Below are 16,913 nucleotides of genomic sequence, written 5' to 3' on the forward strand. Positions count from 1 at the left end.
GCAGCAATAACCACGACACGTAGAATAAAATAGTTTATTGTAATTCACAGAAAAAAACAAGACATTTCCATGATGCCTGAAAACTCACTGTTTCGTACCGGTTAACAATAGTTGTGATTACACGTTCTTTTCTGTTCGGGGCCAACGGAAATACCGCTGGTGAGCGCATTCGTCTATCATGCGTTGAACGTCCGAGTGAATAATACAGATTATTCGACCATATAATCTACGGTAAAATTTTTTTTACGATAATCCGCTCTTTAAACAGCTTGTAACAGATTCTGGTTTTCTTTTATATGTATGTACTTATATACATGCGTGCGTATATTTATATCAGAATACCCGTCTGTCTGAAGGGAAAAACCTGTAACCGCAATCTCACGCGATGGTACACATATCGTGTGTGAAAAGATGTAACGATCATCGCACGACGAAGCGATGAATCGTAACCGTCTCTTGGTGTTTCGACTTACGAAATTCACATACCATCAGGGGTATACAAGGTAAACGAGATGTCGTATCGCGCTATCTGCTTACAATTAGTCGGAGTCCGATCCTAGACTAACGATGTTCCAAATACCGTTTCGATGAACTGATTGCGAACGTGTTCCAACTTCTCCTCCAAATACGCTCTTTCGCTCATCTGTTTTCGCTCGATGAAAAGCGTTCCGTACCATTCCATTCTACTACGACTCAGCCATCGCCATCACCGACACATATCACATGCCCCCCACGATCACATTCTAGATCTAGACAGCCATCGTTCGCAACACGCAACACACGTATTATCGGGATCGGAAAGTTTGCGCGATCTGTCGACAATCCGTTCGCTTCTTAAGTACTTACATAAGAATGTACGCTATAGCAAATGTAATTAGCTTAACGCATTCGTACGTTTCCAAGTTGATTTTACTCTCTAGTTAGCATAGCGCAGCGTCTCCTCGTTACGCGCCTAGCGAAACACGTTCCGTCGAAGGTAAAACTCGATCGAATGCATACTAAGCGTGTTATCGTTGATAAAGAACCGCGCCCGCGTTACCACCGGTGCTCATTTTACGAGCGCGGTAAGAAGCACGTATCATCCTTGGATCGCGCATTTGTTATTCCATGCAATCTTCCGATATCCTCCGCCTACTCTCACGTTCCCCGCTATAATCATACAAAAACTCGATCCACAAAGCGAACAGCTGTTCAAACGCACGATCTTTCCCTGTCATTTTCCCTGTTCCTCTTATAAACATCATCCACGTTTTTCCCCTCCTTTCTTTTTTTTTATGTCGATACGCCTCGGTAATAGAATACCGTGAAACTAGACAATCAGTAACACAACGACGAAGAGTGAGAACATAGCGACAGAATGAGAACGAAAAATATATTCGCTAGTCGTTTCCGACTGTAGCGTTGTATGGCACTAAAAACGAATAAGCATAAACATACGTTGTCACCTCTATTCCTCCTCCTGTTCCGAATTTTTGATTTTTTAGCATTGCAAAAGCGGCAACATCTTACCCGGTAAAACTAGAATTGGTTCGAGGAAGAGAATCGGGGGAGACCGAAAGAAACAGAGAGGAATTTCGTGGAGAGTTTACCAAGACGACGAAAAGAAATAGCACACGATCTTGTTCTCATATTCTTCGAGACGAATCGATGAAGTGTGATGGTAACAAGGTTAAGAAAAAATGAAAGAAAAACAAGTACACGAAGGATTGATATTGATACGGCTGGCAAACGGGAAAGCACGAACAGAGGCGGAGGTTTATGCAGCATGCGTAGTATTTCCTCCCATCGATATGTCCAAACGAGGATCGATAATCGAATAATGATCGAACTGCCGGAAAATAAGTCGGACGAGAACGAGATCGATAACGGATAGACGCTTCGTCGGTATTCCTTTTCTCGACTATTTTTCGATTATCCATCGTCGTTCCCTATTTTTTCTACAGTTGTTTCGAATTCTCACCGCAGATACATTTCGTTTTCCTAATTTGCTTCGAGCACGCGATGACCGTTACCGTGACACTGAAACGGATGTTTCATCCCAATCTTTCATCCCTAAACGTCCGAATATTACGAATATTAATATTTCGAAGAGAAAAAGAGAGAGAGAGAGAGAGAGAGAGAGAAAGAGAGAGAGAGAACACCTCTGCGCGACATAGCTAATACAAAAATACTGTTCTGTTGCATCAGTTCTTCTCCTATTATTCTTATTACTTTTACGCATAGTAATCCCTGTAGTCTCTTAAAACGTTCCTTTACCGCTGTCAAAGAAATAAGAAAAGAAAAGAAGAAAAAACAACAAAATACTACACGCGAAACGGTATAATTTAGTGATAAAAGTATTCCTTCATCTAGTAACGACCGTTACTTTTCTTTTTTACATTTTTAATTATCTTGCCTTCTGCTTCTTCGCAATATGTTGCAGAATGATAATAACGCATAAAACCGCGGACACAATTGGTTCGTAGAATATTCGGATTTAAAATAATTAAAAAATAAGTTACAAAACAGCGGAACAAGTCAGTTCCTGTTTGAAAAACACATGCACACATTTAAACATCGTTTAACATCGTTTTGACGATGAAAAATAATAATCCGTTTCGTACATATACGAGTGTACAATATCTCGATTTTACAAGAATCTATACTCGCAACGCACGCGTTACTCTCCCTTTCTATGTGTATTACAATTTTCGATACACGCGATGACGATACAATTTTCACACAATGTCGATTACACTACACGGTAACGTGCCACATATCCAGGAGAGAAAAATATGTGTCTGATCGGTAATATTATCTCAAAAACGCATTGAAAAAGATTCGAAAACATTACTTATATTAATACGCGAACAGTACGGATTCAACGGACACCTCTTCTTCCTTGTTTCTTTTTCCTTTGTCTTTCTCTCTCGTATCTACTCTCGTTCCTGCAGCCTTTTAAAATAATTACAATTCGGCGCCGCGCGTTAACAATTTCACCTCGTGCGACAAAATGAAAACCTACCGACGCCGAGTCATCAGTTACATACTACAATTATTAATTATATAATTATGTATATATGTGTGAGTGTGTGTACAGATACATATATATATACGCATACGCGCGCGCACACATATATATATTTATGTATATATATATAGTATAATATAGTATATATTCAGCATCACAGTAAGATAGCGCCCTTCATTATTTAAGTGATCGTCGGTTTGCTCGGATCGTTTATATTCATTTCATTCAACAACATATACTACAACAATCCGCCTAGATATCGTCGTGGAATAATTTCTATTCGCATCAATATCGATGTCACGATTACTTTTCTAGTATTCGATTTGTATCGTGTCCGTAGGAGTGCACCTGTACAAGAGGACAAACATTGGAGAAATAAAAGTCGTAGAAAGGTGTTGTGTGCCCGACTCAAAGCCACTAATGATAATCAACGATTTCACCTAGCATCGCGCGCGTACGTAGCGTGCATGAATAATTTTCCAAAATACTGATAGTTGATCGAAGGGCGACAAAGCGGCACGTGACTTGATCTGTAATTAAAATGCCAAGTAAAGGGGAAAACAATTAGGAAAATCTTCATCATCGGATTCTCTGATACGCGCGTAAAGGAGTGACGCGTGCTACGTCGGAAGAAAATTATTTGTACGTTACACGACGTCGCGAAAAACTCTCAGGAACTTCATACGTATCGCGTACGTATCGCGTACGTATCGTTTCCCATTTCGCGATCAACTTCACGAGCTATCGTATCTCGTTCCATATATGTACTGTGAAACACACGCGCACACACATACACATACACGCACACGCATATACACACACGTTACGGACGAAATATCGTCCAATACTTTTCACTCTGTGTACCACGTTTCGGTGGACTACGTTTCACCTGTTCTACCTATCGAGTGGCGAAAGAATAGAATCTAGTAGTAGATACTTATAATTACTCTGAAAATAAATAGTTATAAAAATAAGCGAGCATTTTATGCTTAAAATACCTTAGGTAAAAACTTAATTAGTTTGCACCACTTACGGAGTGTGGAATGTATGTGGTCTCTCTTACTAGATCATAAAAGCGTACGTCTAACAAAAGATTTAACTATCGTGTAAAAAACATTAACGACAACTTGTTAATTTTAATATATGCGAAGTGCGATAGTTCGATAAAAAAACACGTGGATCAATAAATAAAGGTGCAACAAGAGATTAGAAATAGGATAAAAGACGAGATCGAAACTAATCGATCCGCCGACGATCATCATTACCGATCGTAGAATAAATAACTGTGCTGAGAATCTGATCTCTCCGCGAAGATACATTAGGTACATTGTCCGATTCGTTTTTCTATTTCATTTGCGCAATCACAATTCCTCTAGTCCCACGCCATTCCTATTCTCACAACCGATCACCCATCCACACCACCCTTACCCAATCGACATGAAATTTACTCACAGCTTTACGCACTGTGGAAGAGACAAGATATTTTTACAGTTAAATACATATTCAACGTGAAAATACGAAGAAACGTAAGCACTCACGGTTTCGGCACATTTAACTTAAAATCGAGAAAATCCTTTTTGTACTCTTCTATAAATTTGTTCTTATCCATTTTTTGCTTATTATCTAACGACGACAGTACGTTCCGAAGATTACGCGCGGACGTACTTTGTGGAAATCCGCACGACAGTTGAAAGCATCGGAATCATTCTTTGAAACGAAAACGCGCACGGGACACGGGGTTCGAACAAAACGGCACAACGTCGTCGTCATCGCTATATCGTCCGCTTTCCAGAGTAAAATAGCTGTAGACGGAAACGCGAGAAGCTTGGGTCAGAAATTCACTCGAATAGAATGAAACCGTGAGCAAAGATTGAGATTCTTTTCCGACCAAAATGAATCCAGTGGCACTATATCTGCGCTGCTCTTACATCAATACTTTACGATACCGAAACGCCGGTCAAAAATCTTATACTATTCGCGACGCGTCCTTTTTGGACGTTGACTAACTCCAACCTCGTCGGTATTACGCGACTTTTTACCGATTTGTACCTGGCTCTGTGCGGTTAGCTGCAACGATATCGCATGCGTGTTTAACTTTTCAGCCAACAACAAGTCTTTCAGACCCTTCATTTTTTGACTGTACAAAGTTATCCTTGGTCTTTCGTGTTCGGAATCAGTCTCCACCTCGGGATCAAGGTTCTCCTGGGAAGTGGAAGGTGCGGGAGGTAAAGCGTCATCCGACGGAGCAACAAACGGTTCCCCGCCACCCTGCAGCAGGTAATCCCTATTAAGTATCTTTTCGCTACATGCTGCCGTCAACGCTTGAATACTAGGATGCATCGGTGCTGGATTAGGAGGTACTTTAGACTCTAAGCTTTTGATCAGGTCGCGGGCCGCGTTGCCCCTCTCTTTAGTTTTACAGTAATTGTTGTTATTATTGTTCAGCGTTTCCTCCGGACTTGTCTCCCTTTTCTGCGACTTTTCTTCTTCCTGTTTCGCTTCCACGTCATAACAATCGATAATTACCTGAGCACGAATACTAGCATCGAACTTTGAAATGGTATTTACCAATGGTCGTGCCCATCCTATGTGTAATACCGGCGTGTTTGCTCCTTCTTCCCACTGACAAATTCCGTCATAAAACCTCAACAAATAAGCAAAACAGCGCGGTTGTCGTAACAAGCGTTCGTCAGCTCGTACCGTATGAGGTATAAGCTCGTTCGCTATTTCCAACAATTCCTTGTATATCTCCCCATCGTCCCTCGAATAATCATACCTATTGCACATTAGAATCGGGATAGTCGTCGATTACAAATTTCGTAATTTCATTTCGGATATCATATTCTCTGTCGATTGGTACTTACTTCCTTAAAACATCTGCCGCATCTGCCCATGATGACAACGCGTTGGCATGCAATCCGTGTCTATACAAGTAACCACCTTGATAAGTATATGGATACACGTGAGCATTTCCATAATATTTTCTCGCTGATCGTATAGCTTCCTAGAAATTACATGCATTAAGAAATTACGTGTATCCTTTATTGAAATTATTAACAAGTTCAACTACTAATACTCGTTTATAACTTGTAAGATACCTGAAAGAGATCTATAGCAGGAGGCCTGCCTGGAGTTGGAGCTGCTTCCTCGAGATCTCCCAGATTACCAAGAGCCATAGGATACTTGGCGAGATGACCCAAATCGTACAACAGCCATAACAGTTCTTGTTGAAGCAATGCAACCTCAGCTGCGTCTGATGTAGCGCTTAAACTAGGATTTATAGCCGATACTATAGTAGCAACTTCCATTGCTCTAGAGCATACTACAGCTTGCCCATTCACATATAACCATGATCGAGAAGCTACACCAGGTTCGACCGGTTGGCCACGTTTATCCTCATTTCCCTTCCCTAATGAAAGACATAGGATCGGGTTTAGTAGTTATCAAATTGCATTAGGTTCAATATCTTTTTAACTTCAGGTATGGCTTACCATGCCAAGTAACTTCAGCAGTTTCAGTTCCATCCTCTCCGTAAACCACCCAGGCATGATCTTCTGACATAGCAAGGTGTACATCTTTAAATCCCAATACCTGACAGCCGGCAACCACGGCAAAGGCAACGCCGAAACAATCCAATTTATTAGCTGTGAGGTAGCTATAGAGACTTTGTAAATGCGCGCGATCTTTGTAATAGCTTCTAGTTAGAGAGTTCCATATAACGTCGGAGACTTTTTTGACGAGTTCTCGAGTCGCGTATCTCGTATCGTAAACCGTAAGATCCACCGCACCCTTAATCACTGCGTGAAACTTGGTATAAAGTGCTTCAGCAATATGAAACTCAACAGCCGGCAATTTCGGCTCGTCAAAAACAGTGGTCTCCTGCGACGCAAATGTTCTATTGCAGGTTAGGGAATTCTCGACTGCACCGACGAGAATCGAGAGCAAAGCCAAATCTGGTTCCGAGCTGTTTTCTAACTGATTTTGGAAGATTCGTACGATGGAGGAGATGCTCTGAATAGGAAATAGTGCCTTATCCTCGTCTCGAAAACCCGCCATGTCGCGATTGGCAGGCTGAACACACGAGATCGAGATCTTTGCTTAAACCACGAGTGTCATCCTGTTTCACGTTTATCTTGACAGAAACTCTCGACGAAATCGTGTGATCCGTGTGACTTCCTTTTCCTTGACTAACGATATACGCTAGTCAATGTCGATTTTCTTCTTCTCAATGCGAAACTTTTACATTTCCGCATCACAAAACGAACCACAACCGTATATCACCTAGCGGCGCGCCGCCACTAGGACCGTTTCCAACGCGGCTCTATCATACAACAAAACGAAAAGGCGAGTTTCTACGCGAGCGACGTCAATCCAAAGTAAATTAAACAATTATCGATGCGCGCGTTTTACGTTCTAGAATTTTCCACAGAATCAGTGCACTAATTTAAGACACCTTAAGCGCTTGAAACAACTATTTCTCCATATATTCATATGGTATTCAATTTCATTTACCTTCAATTTGCTTTATACTTTGATATTTATTTATATAAATTGTTCTTGCACATATATACGACCAACAGTATATGGTAGTTAACAGTATATGTTAGCTGGTATAAATGCAGACAGGTATATATGTATATTAACCAATTAAATGAAATATTTTCTATATATACATTCAACAATATTATATTTTATTTATCTATTACTGTAACAACACAAAACATACGCAAAACAGTATTAATTATCTCAAACAGTATGTTGTTACAATTGTCTCTCTGAATTACTTTTCATCTTATTATATGTATATTTGTCTTTAAAATGTTTTTTAAATGGGAGTTACTGCGATTTCAATTCTATCATTCCAGGAATGACTTTCGCCCATTCCTATCTTAAATCTATATTTCCAATTATTTTAAATAACGAATACCTTTTGTCGTATTTATATCTACTATTGCAAAACGGTACAATGCACGCACGAGACATCTTATCATAAATTTTTCTCGCAATCACAGTCACGATCGTATATTCCACTCGTTTCTCCTTTCTGTTCGAATGTATGGCGGCCTAGTAACAGTTTCTGTTGCCCGTCGCATAGCGGCGTCGTTGTTGCCGGACTGTAGTGCAGTATTCGTTAAGACATTTTCAATCTTAAGTCGTCTTTCATAAACGGTTTGTCTTTTGTGGTTTATAAAATATCGGTATAACATATATTTTTCACAGTGCTTAATTTACAGCGTGCATTCACTGGTCAACGCTTTACGTAATAAATTATTTCGTTGCTGCGCACATAAAATGAAAGTCACGATAAAAAGTAAGTATTCAAATCGGAATGTTCAATCTGTTCGTAAGTACATTTCGTTTATTTTTGCAATTACCGATAGCTAGGCGTACGAAGCAGATACAAGTTGCTATATCATTCGTTCTATTTATTTACAGTTTTCGTTACCATTTAATCGTGTAGATTAAATCACGAACCGCTAGATACAGAAGTAAACAATCGTAAACATTTTTTAAGGTTGGACTGGTGTTGCCACCTGGCGTTGGATAGCAAACGATGACAATTGCGGTATATGTAGAATGCCTTTTGATGCAAGTTGTCCAGACTGTAGGATTCCCGGAGACGATTGTCCTTTAGGTAAGTTTAATTTAATTTCTTGAATTAGCGAAGATCGAAGCTCGATATTTGTGTAAAACTGATTAAGCGCGTTTATCGGGTGAAAAAAATGAAAACATAAAGGTATCGAACGTTGTTTGGTTTATTGAATCGTTTATTTTTTGCGATTATGTAGAAACGAAAGTAATAAGGAAAATAGCGTAGAGAAAAGGTGGATGAGAAACGACGAGGGTTCGATAGAACGAAGGTTTGTAAAATGCCGCGACAGCGTTTGCGCAGCTGTAGACATTAATATCGATCGGTGTGCCGAATGAAACGGATCGCTCGCACACGATACCTCACGTTCTGACGCGCGCGTACTCGCGCGTGTCAATGTAAACTCAACAAAGTCTGGTGATTACCGGTGGTCATCGATAACATAAAGTGTGTGTGTCTACGATACTTAACCGAGGAAGAAACGTTTATAGTGTAAAAACATTCTATACTGTTCCAGTTTGGGGCCAATGCTCGCATTGCTTCCACATACACTGCATCATGAAGTGGTTGAATACTCATCAAACCAGGCATCTCTGTCCGATGTGTCGTCAAGAATGGAAGTTCAAGGAGTAGTTGGTTTGCCGATAGTCCCGCAGGTGTCAGCACGCAACGAGTAATCAGGTAATGTCGTTCATTGTGAGTTGTATGTACCAAGGGAATTCATTCGAGGCGAAGCATTCCATCAATTTCTATTCGACGAAAACGTTAGCTATCGTTCGTCATCGTTTCTTTCTACATTATGGTCATTGTCGCACGTTCTTTGGAAATTCTCGATCTCTTACAGTAAAAAGGTGGCATATTTTGTTGCAATTTAACTAAAAAAAGCGTAACGACGAAATAGGTTTGCTTGGCGTACATACGTACTTGCGTGTACATACGTATATTGCCGTTTCAATACTGTCACCTTTCAATTCTCCCTATGAAAATTTGCCGACTTTCTACGACTTCGCTTCTGTTCTGTGCAAAGTTCGTTTAAAACGATTCATAACTTCGATGTAGGTCACAAAACAAAGCTTTACAATTAATCGACCGTTATCGTTGTTAAATTCTATAAGTGGGCATAATCGCACAATAATCAATGGACAATTGATTCTTAGCAATTACTCGTGAATCCACGATGGTTCGATGAAAACCACTACGGAAACGGAATTGTCCATCATTAGCGAAAATTACTGAAAATTAGCAGTAGTAGGGTGCCGGGAGATTTCGTTCGAAAACACGATTCGGTTAGATTGCGTCGAATCGTAGAGTTAACGGTGTATTTGGATGTAATAAAGAGATTCTCGTAGCCCGCGCTTACGTAACAGTATTTCACGAGTGCGAGCAGCCGTTGTGCGAATGCAGTATCACATCAGGGAAGCTCTCGTGTCGATCGTGCGTAATTCAATACCGTCCGATTCATATTTTACGATACGCGCGCGAATACGCGTTCTTTAGCGAATTTATTTATGGTAGCAGTGTTATCTAACGCCATCTAAAGCCATACGGCTGGTGTGCACAACTCTTTGCGGCGCAACCCGGAACGTTCGTAATTTCTGTGACTGAATCGCGCGCAACAAAAATTTCACTTTACAGATTTATCAATTTTCTTATCTACTTTTTCCACTAATCGTTGATACTCGTCTTAAAAGAAAATATCATAAGTAAGATTTTTAAGCTGACGTATCTCGTGTTATCGGATTATCGCTTAATCCGGGATCGAAAAATTGCCGACTTTTATGCGATGCAGCGCACAACAGTTTGCAAACGTAGGATCGATTTGGCTTCCGTGCGAACGAATTAGGGTGAAAGTAGAACGAGCGACTGTTCTGTACGTCGTGAAACAGAGTGCGAAATTCGAAGGTACACGTATATTCGCGCAATATCGTCGCACGACCATCGTTATTTCACAAATATATATTTCGAGATACACTGTAATGATCGACATGTACGAATGCTTGACAGCACTTTGAGGAACCTAATTACAAGTTATATCCAAGTGGCTCGAACGTTTTGAGAAAATATTACCAAATATGGACTTTATCGATGTAATTGCATTCCTTAAATTTTCTACTACGCGTATCTATATACACAGCCGCGTAATCGACTTGTTCTTTCCATCTTCGAGCCTGCGAATAGTACCGCGATAGTAGTCGCAACCGTTTCACTCTGCGAGCCTTTCCGGCGTGTCCTTTTGCTAGCCGACTGGTTGTCCGACTGGCTGCTACACTGACGTGCCATTTCGCACACGTATATACGGTCGGGAAATATAGGCGCAAAGGTTCGGCGTAGCACGTCCATTGCTCGGTTGTCTATCCGATGCTGCTGCCTCGAGAACTTGGGCTGGAGCTCGAGTTCCAGCTCAGTCACGTGGTTCCTCGAACGCGAAGGATGTTTGTGGGATCGCGGAGTCAGTTAGCAGCGGGTCGTTCAGCGAGTAACCGAGAGAAACGGAGCATAGAACGCGCTACCGCGGTGGACCACTAGTCGATCCAAAGAGGGGAAAGGGGTCGAGAGACATAGGATAGAGGCGATAGCGGATCGAGGATACCAGGGACCGAGTTTCTTCAACCGAGTCCTCGTCGGTCTAACCTAACGTGCCGCTTCGCCTCGCATCGCCTCACCTCGCCTCACCTCACCTCACCTCATCGCTGCTCGTCTCATCTCACCTCACCTCACCTCGCCTCACCTTACCTCGTCTCGCCTCGCCTCACCTCGCCTTGCCTCGCCTCGCCTAGCCTCACTGTACCGCACCGCACCGCACCGTACCTCGCCTCACCTCACTTCGCCTCACCACAGCTTACCTCGCCTCGCCTCACCTCACCTCACCGTACCTCACCTCACCGCACCTCACTTCCTCTCACTTCGTCTCACCTCGTCTTACCTTGCCACGACTCGCCACAACTCGCCTCAACTCGCATCAACTCGACTCGCTTCACATCGCGGCAACGTTTCGCGCTTGTTTCGCGTTTGAATGATCCAGCGTCTTTGAAAATGTCGCGCGTTCCTCGAATCGAACCTGGTGATTTCTCGTGAAACCGTGAGTCACGGAGACGATCGTACGCGCGACGTTCGAGTAATCATTTTTTATTTGCGTTGGTGCTTCTCGAAGGAACAACTCATGTGTACGAGTACTGGAAGGAGGTGGAACAGAACGAAGACCGAAGGTGGATGAGAGATAACTCAAAGAGAATAAATAGCAAAACTGGAGTGAAAGAGAAACTACGTGGTTGAACGTCGCACTGCATTGGCGTATCGTGCTGGAATCGCGTCGACGTTGATCGCGTAGCGAACGTCAAAATCTATGGAACGTAAAAGACGCAACGAACGACGTTCGACGAACAATCTCGTCGCTTAATTTCGAACGTTGATTTATCATCGATAACGGCAATAACGCGACTTCAGATAACTATCGGTCAGTCGTCGCCCATCGAAACGAAGTGTTTCGAACGTGACATAATCGACCGGTAGAGACTTATCGTCGGAATAAACGGAGATGGAATAAACAGAGATAACCGAGATTGTGGTTATCAGCTACGACCTCGATTACGGTGCTCGGATAAAACAGAAGCATGTTCGTGGTACGGTGAGACGACGGTAGCCGCTCGTAGAGAAGGGCCGCTGCAGTGGAAGAGATCGCAGATAAAATGCACTTGGCAGCGACGCAGAGACCTCACCCACCACCGGTACCACCACGGCCGAGTCGGCAGGTGGTCGCCGAAGCCCTTAAAAGATCACCAAGGCCACCCTGTCCGACTAGGCAGGCCCCACCACCGCCCAACACGAAACCGTGGAGATCCGATCGAGACCGATTGAACAATCGGCAACAGGTGGTGAGTCCGGCCGCTGGTCGGACGGTCGTTTACGAGTCGATCAAAGACTCGATTCCGAAAGAAACCGGGAACGAAGGCGGTGATCACGACGATCCGGTTCGGCACGTCGTCGACAAGAGTCTCGGCGATGGCGGCAACGGCGGCGAACCCGTTGCCCGAGTCTCGAGTGAAAGGCGCGTGGACGAGGACGACCGCCGTGGAAATCCGCGGGAAAGGCGGGTCCGTACACCCGTCGTCGGACAGGAATATCAGGGAAATTCCAGTGAATGGAACGCCGTCACCGGTGACGTCGTTTCTTCCCCTACATCGCGTCGGAAAGAAGACCGTTCGATTTCGTGTCGAGAGTATCCCAGTGTCTTTGAACGCGTGACCCTCGATGAACGTTTTTTCAACGGCGTGACCGGCGGTGTGAGATCACCGGTGAATGAGAACGGTAAACAGTGTATCGATGGACCAACACGGGACAACGCGATATCCGAGACGGCGATTTCTCGGACGACGGAATCGTCCGATCACGGCGACGTCGCCGCCAAACCTCCGTCGGTGGTCGAGTCGCGCGTATCACCGAACGATGTTCTACGTTGTCAGGATACGCCGTCCGACGCTTCGGAGTCGACGATCGGAAAATCGAAATCGAGCATTTCGGAGAGAAACGAACGGTCGGAGAGAAGGCCGATACCGACTCAACGATCGTGTCTCGTAAAATATCGTGACGCGACGACGAAGAAAAGTGCCGAGACTCGGTGCACGGAAGGTTCGAACGCAAACAGTCAACCTTCGGTTTCGAATGTTGACCGTGCTACGGTGGTTGTTATCGACGAACTGAACCGTAAAGCTACGACATCGAACGATAATTCTGACAACAAGAACGATCGCGGTGAGCATGTCGTCGACCACGACGATCAACGCGACGATCACCACGACAGGGACAGAGCCAACGAAAACGATAACGACAACGACAACATCCACCGGCAGGATTGGCTAGAGGCCGGTATCCACTATTCATCCACGCAGATTAGACTATCTGGCGAAGACGGGGACGTCGTCGATGGAACGCGAATCAACGGATATAATCGTTGTGAAAACGAGAAATACAGCAATTTTAACGTTCCGAGGTAGTTTAACGTCAAAGAGAGCATCGATATAATTTTAAAGTTAGAAAGAGTTGCTGGAACGGTGCACGTGTCGTTAACGCGTTCGCACATCGAACGATCTTGATATCCACTGTAAAACATGCGAGTAGCCCGATTCGTTCGAATATAACGATCCAGTAATTCGATACACGGTTTTCTCGACTCGCAAGATACGCTTTCTGGCGTAATTTTAATCGCGTGACAAAACACTCGACGAAAAAGAACAAGTAAAGTAAGATGCCGGATGTACTCTTCGTAGTTTCTTTTTCCTCGAGTAATATCAAAGTATCGTCCCGTTTCTAATTTTCCTTACCTGCTAACCTACTTCGTCGCCGTTCGTGCGAAACAGTGGCGTTCGAACGAACAACCGAATACCATATCAAGGTCCGTGCAGTCGAACGAACGTTTTGCCACGGCTAAAGATCGTCGATTGAATCGCGATCTCGTGTTTCGTCGAGTAAACTTTCGCGATTTCTAGTTACCAGCGATCGTTTTGAATAAACTGTGCGAATAGATAACGGAATGTATCTCCTCTGTGTTCCATTCGATTCTTTTCTTTTCGTTGGTCGAATGAAATTCTCGTTTTTTCCAGCATACAAGAAAGGATCGCCATGTCTTCCCTGCAAGGTCTACCACCATTACCGAGAAGTCTCAGTGGATTCAATTTGAGCGGTGGACGAAGCGAGGGTTGCGAGCCACCTCCACCGCCCACCAGATCTTCCAGTAAAACACAAAGAGGCGGTAAAACTTCGATCCAATCGTCGTCCAGGCCATCGCCACCTGCTCGACAGCTTACCACGTTGGATACACAGCTGGCCATACTCAGGAGAGAAATGGTGGTTATTGAAAACTTCGTATCATCGGATCCTTATACCTGTTCATTCTCTAGTGCCAGATCATTTTTTTGCCGGTAGATAGGAACTGTTTATTAAAAAGAAACAGCAGAAAAGATATCGATCGAATAAAGATATAATTGCCAGAGGAGGCTGGTTCGAATAGGCGGTGTTAATCACGTGTTTCTGTCAAGATTATAGATTAACGAGTCGCTAGGAAAATTCCACGGATTTACGAGTCACGATGCAAGGTTTCTATAAATGGCGGAAGGTCGGAATAATGAAAACGTCACTCATCGCGTGTTAGCGGAATGTCAAGCTTTGTAACTAAGATGAAAACCAGACGTTTTTCAAGCATAATCAGCCTTTCTATCACCTCGTACATGTCGTGTTAAACGGAGTCGTTCCGATCGGATCCGTTACCTCGAGGCCTTATTACGCGTGTATGCCACATCGTAAAACACAGTGAATATGTATTCAAAGCGTGGGCTTTTCTCTCGAGAAACTAACGCGTTCTTTGTGTCATCCGTTGCGTCGAGGACAAGCTTTTTTCCTCGTTCCTTCTTCCTTTGAATCAGGTCGACGGAAAGCTATTTTACTAGCAAGATAGTCTATATCCATCTAGTCAAATTTTCGATCTATGATGTACGATGAATATAGCGGTCGCCGTCCAAAAGATAGTTCGCTCGAAAGTCGGGCTAATAGTTTAATAGTTAATCCACACACGGAGTGAACTGGCACAGCCGCTCCCACGCTGCATTCCCTCAGGCGTGACTCCCCTCTTCGCCACCTTTTTTCTGGCCGCTCTCTTTCACCTTCGTTCCTTTCTACCTCTACTCTCGTTCTTCCCTCCTTTCTTGTTCCTTCGTTCTTGGTCAACACCTCTCATTCCCATTCTCATTTTGCGTCTCCTACCCAATTCCCTCTTCCTTCGTTCCCACGGCAAGTATCCCGAGAGTTGCCACTCTCTTCAGAGTACATCGCATCAATTAGTAAATTTGGAATTCCACCGCTTGGCAACCGCGTGCTAAAAGCGAATGCGTCTCGTTGGATCAAACGCTTTGTGACGTTTCTTTCTTAAGTAGTAAACAACAGTGCTATAACCGACGGATAACGATTAAATCCATTTACATACGGAATAATCGTTATCGAATATTATTTCCACGCGTTCGTAAATACCATCACACGCGTAGATACGCTAATCCGTCGTAACGTTTTACAGTTTGGCCTTCGACAACTGGATCTCTCTTTGCTCGCTCAACTTTGGTCCCTGAACGAATCTATACAAGAGTTTCGACAACTGTTGCAAGAACAAGAAGACAGAGCGCCATCTCCTTCGCCCAGTAGCGAAGAAGGGGACGACACCTCTTACGGAACTCACCCTCCACCTCCTCCGAGAAGACCGGCTCCTGGTGTACACTTGCATAGACCACCCAGGCCACCAAGACCGGCCAGGCCACCACCTAGCGACGAATCGCCATCTAGCGAAGAGTACGGAGCTGTTTGACGCGTACAACTTCACACTATACCTGTGTCAAATCGTCTCCTCCAACTACTTGATCATAAATTTTGACGCGTTGTAACAGATAAAAGGTCTTGTTTAAGGAATTGGTAGAAGGTGGCTCGGCGATTCGATATCGATCGATACACGGTTGCTTCTACCTGTACAAGTCCGAACGATGTTATCTAAGAATACGATCTAATGCATCGTTATAAAAAAACTTGTTGATGCTCGAAGGTACCTGTAACATTACATTTCATTACGGAGACATCGGAAATTCTACTATTTCATAGCGTTTCTTGCAATTGCAATCGCTCACTCGCGATAGATCGTCGCAGAATTGCGCAGCGTGTGAATTGTATGGAGAAATAGCTATTTAAATACGCATGTACCATTCTTTAATTCGCAAAACTGTGAATGTCAATCCAAAAAAACAACGATCCTCTTTCTCTTTGTATATATATATATATACATACATATATGTATATATATATATAGATATATACTTACATATATTTCTTAGATAAGGAAAAATTTTATTATCCTCAATAAGAACTATTTTAATTTGATACGCTCTTTTTCTCTATTTGTGATAGCAGTCGAAGGGGCCTTTGATTACTTGATAACTACGATAGACATTCGTTTGCGCTAATCGAGATTTATCCACGATTATTGGTTGGAAGATATTTAGAAACGATCCGAGTCTACGGCACGATGAAACGGCTAGTGAGATCCAAAGAACCGCATTCGGAAGTTTTTGTCTCTTCCATGTTTCTCCGCTATTACGTCCATTACAATTTTCTTTCTTGTTGAAATGAACGGACAAACGCACCGATAAGCCAGACGATAAAAATCTTCGAATTACGATACGACTTATAAAGATATATGTACATTAATTCGAGTATGTAAAATAAAGGGAAGAATAGATGATACGAAAAATATAATTAGTAACTTTAATATAACGTGAAAAATGC

At 43.1% G+C, this 16,913-nt stretch overlaps 2 protein-coding genes and 1 long non-coding RNA gene across 5 annotated transcripts; 2 read left to right on the forward strand and 1 right to left on the reverse strand.

Annotated features, from left to right (window-relative positions):
* Positions 1–20: 20 nt before the first annotated feature.
* On the reverse strand, positions 21–7,628 carry LOC126914457 (menin). The gene is made up of 4 exons (XM_050718461.1): positions 6,502–7,628; positions 6,109–6,419; positions 5,875–6,014; positions 21–5,786 (listed from the first exon to the last, which is right to left on the reverse strand). The coding sequence occupies exons 1-4, from the start codon at positions 7,064–7,066 to the stop codon at positions 4,982–4,984; spliced, it is 1,821 nt and encodes a 606-aa protein (XP_050574418.1). The 5' UTR covers positions 7,067–7,628; the 3' UTR covers positions 21–4,981.
* Positions 7,629–7,933: 305 nt separating this feature from the next.
* Positions 7,934–9,281, forward strand: LOC126914497 (uncharacterized). Its single transcript, XR_007709665.1, has 4 exons — positions 7,934–8,321; positions 8,447–8,645; positions 8,800–9,049; positions 9,118–9,281. It is a non-coding gene; the product is annotated as an uncharacterized LOC126914497 (long non-coding RNA).
* A 759-nt stretch (positions 9,282–10,040) lies between these two features.
* LOC126914456 (uncharacterized) lies at positions 10,041–16,883 on the forward strand. Of its 3 annotated transcripts, none has more exons than XM_050718458.1 (4): positions 10,041–10,303; positions 11,752–13,587; positions 14,198–14,441; positions 15,661–16,883. In XM_050718458.1, the coding sequence occupies exons 2-4, from the start codon at positions 12,287–12,289 to the stop codon at positions 15,943–15,945; spliced, it is 1,830 nt and encodes a 609-aa protein (XP_050574415.1). In that variant the 5' UTR covers positions 10,041–10,303; positions 11,752–12,286; the 3' UTR covers positions 15,946–16,883. The 3 variants fall into 3 exon arrangements, with proteins under 3 accessions (XP_050574415.1, XP_050574416.1, XP_050574417.1); XM_050718459.1 differs by lacking the exon at positions 10,041–10,303 and adding an exon at positions 10,310–10,502; XM_050718460.1 differs by lacking the exon at positions 10,041–10,303 and adding an exon at positions 10,532–10,687.
* The last annotated feature ends 30 nt before the right edge of the window (positions 16,884–16,913 follow it).

Source organism: Bombus affinis, chromosome 3 (genome assembly GCF_024516045.1).
Source record: "Bombus affinis isolate iyBomAffi1 chromosome 3, iyBomAffi1.2, whole genome shotgun sequence".
Taxonomy (NCBI): Eukaryota; Metazoa; Arthropoda; class Insecta; order Hymenoptera; family Apidae; genus Bombus; species Bombus affinis.

Bases quoted from the DNA above. Each gene is read 5' to 3' on its own strand.
- LOC126914457 (XM_050718461.1), bottom strand. From the start codon at position 7,066: ATGGCGGGTTTTCGAGACGAGGATAAGGCACTATTTCCTATTCAGAGC. The intron at 6,420-6,501 runs GTAAGCCATACC...GTCTTTCATTAG, and splicing joins TGCTGAAGTTACTTGGCATG to GGAAGGGAAATGAGGATAAA. The intron at 6,015-6,108 runs GTATCTTACAAG...TGTAATTTCTAG, and splicing joins CTGCTATAGATCTCTTTCAG to GAAGCTATACGATCAGCGAG.
- LOC126914456 (XM_050718458.1), top strand. From the start codon at position 12,287: ATGCACTTGGCAGCGACGCAGAGACCTCACCCACCACCGGTACCACCA. The intron at 13,588-14,197 runs GTAGTTTAACGT...CGTTTTTTCCAG, and splicing joins AGCAATTTTAACGTTCCGAG to CATACAAGAAAGGATCGCCA. The intron at 14,442-15,660 runs GTGGTTATTGAA...AACGTTTTACAG, and splicing joins CCATACTCAGGAGAGAAATG to TTTGGCCTTCGACAACTGGA.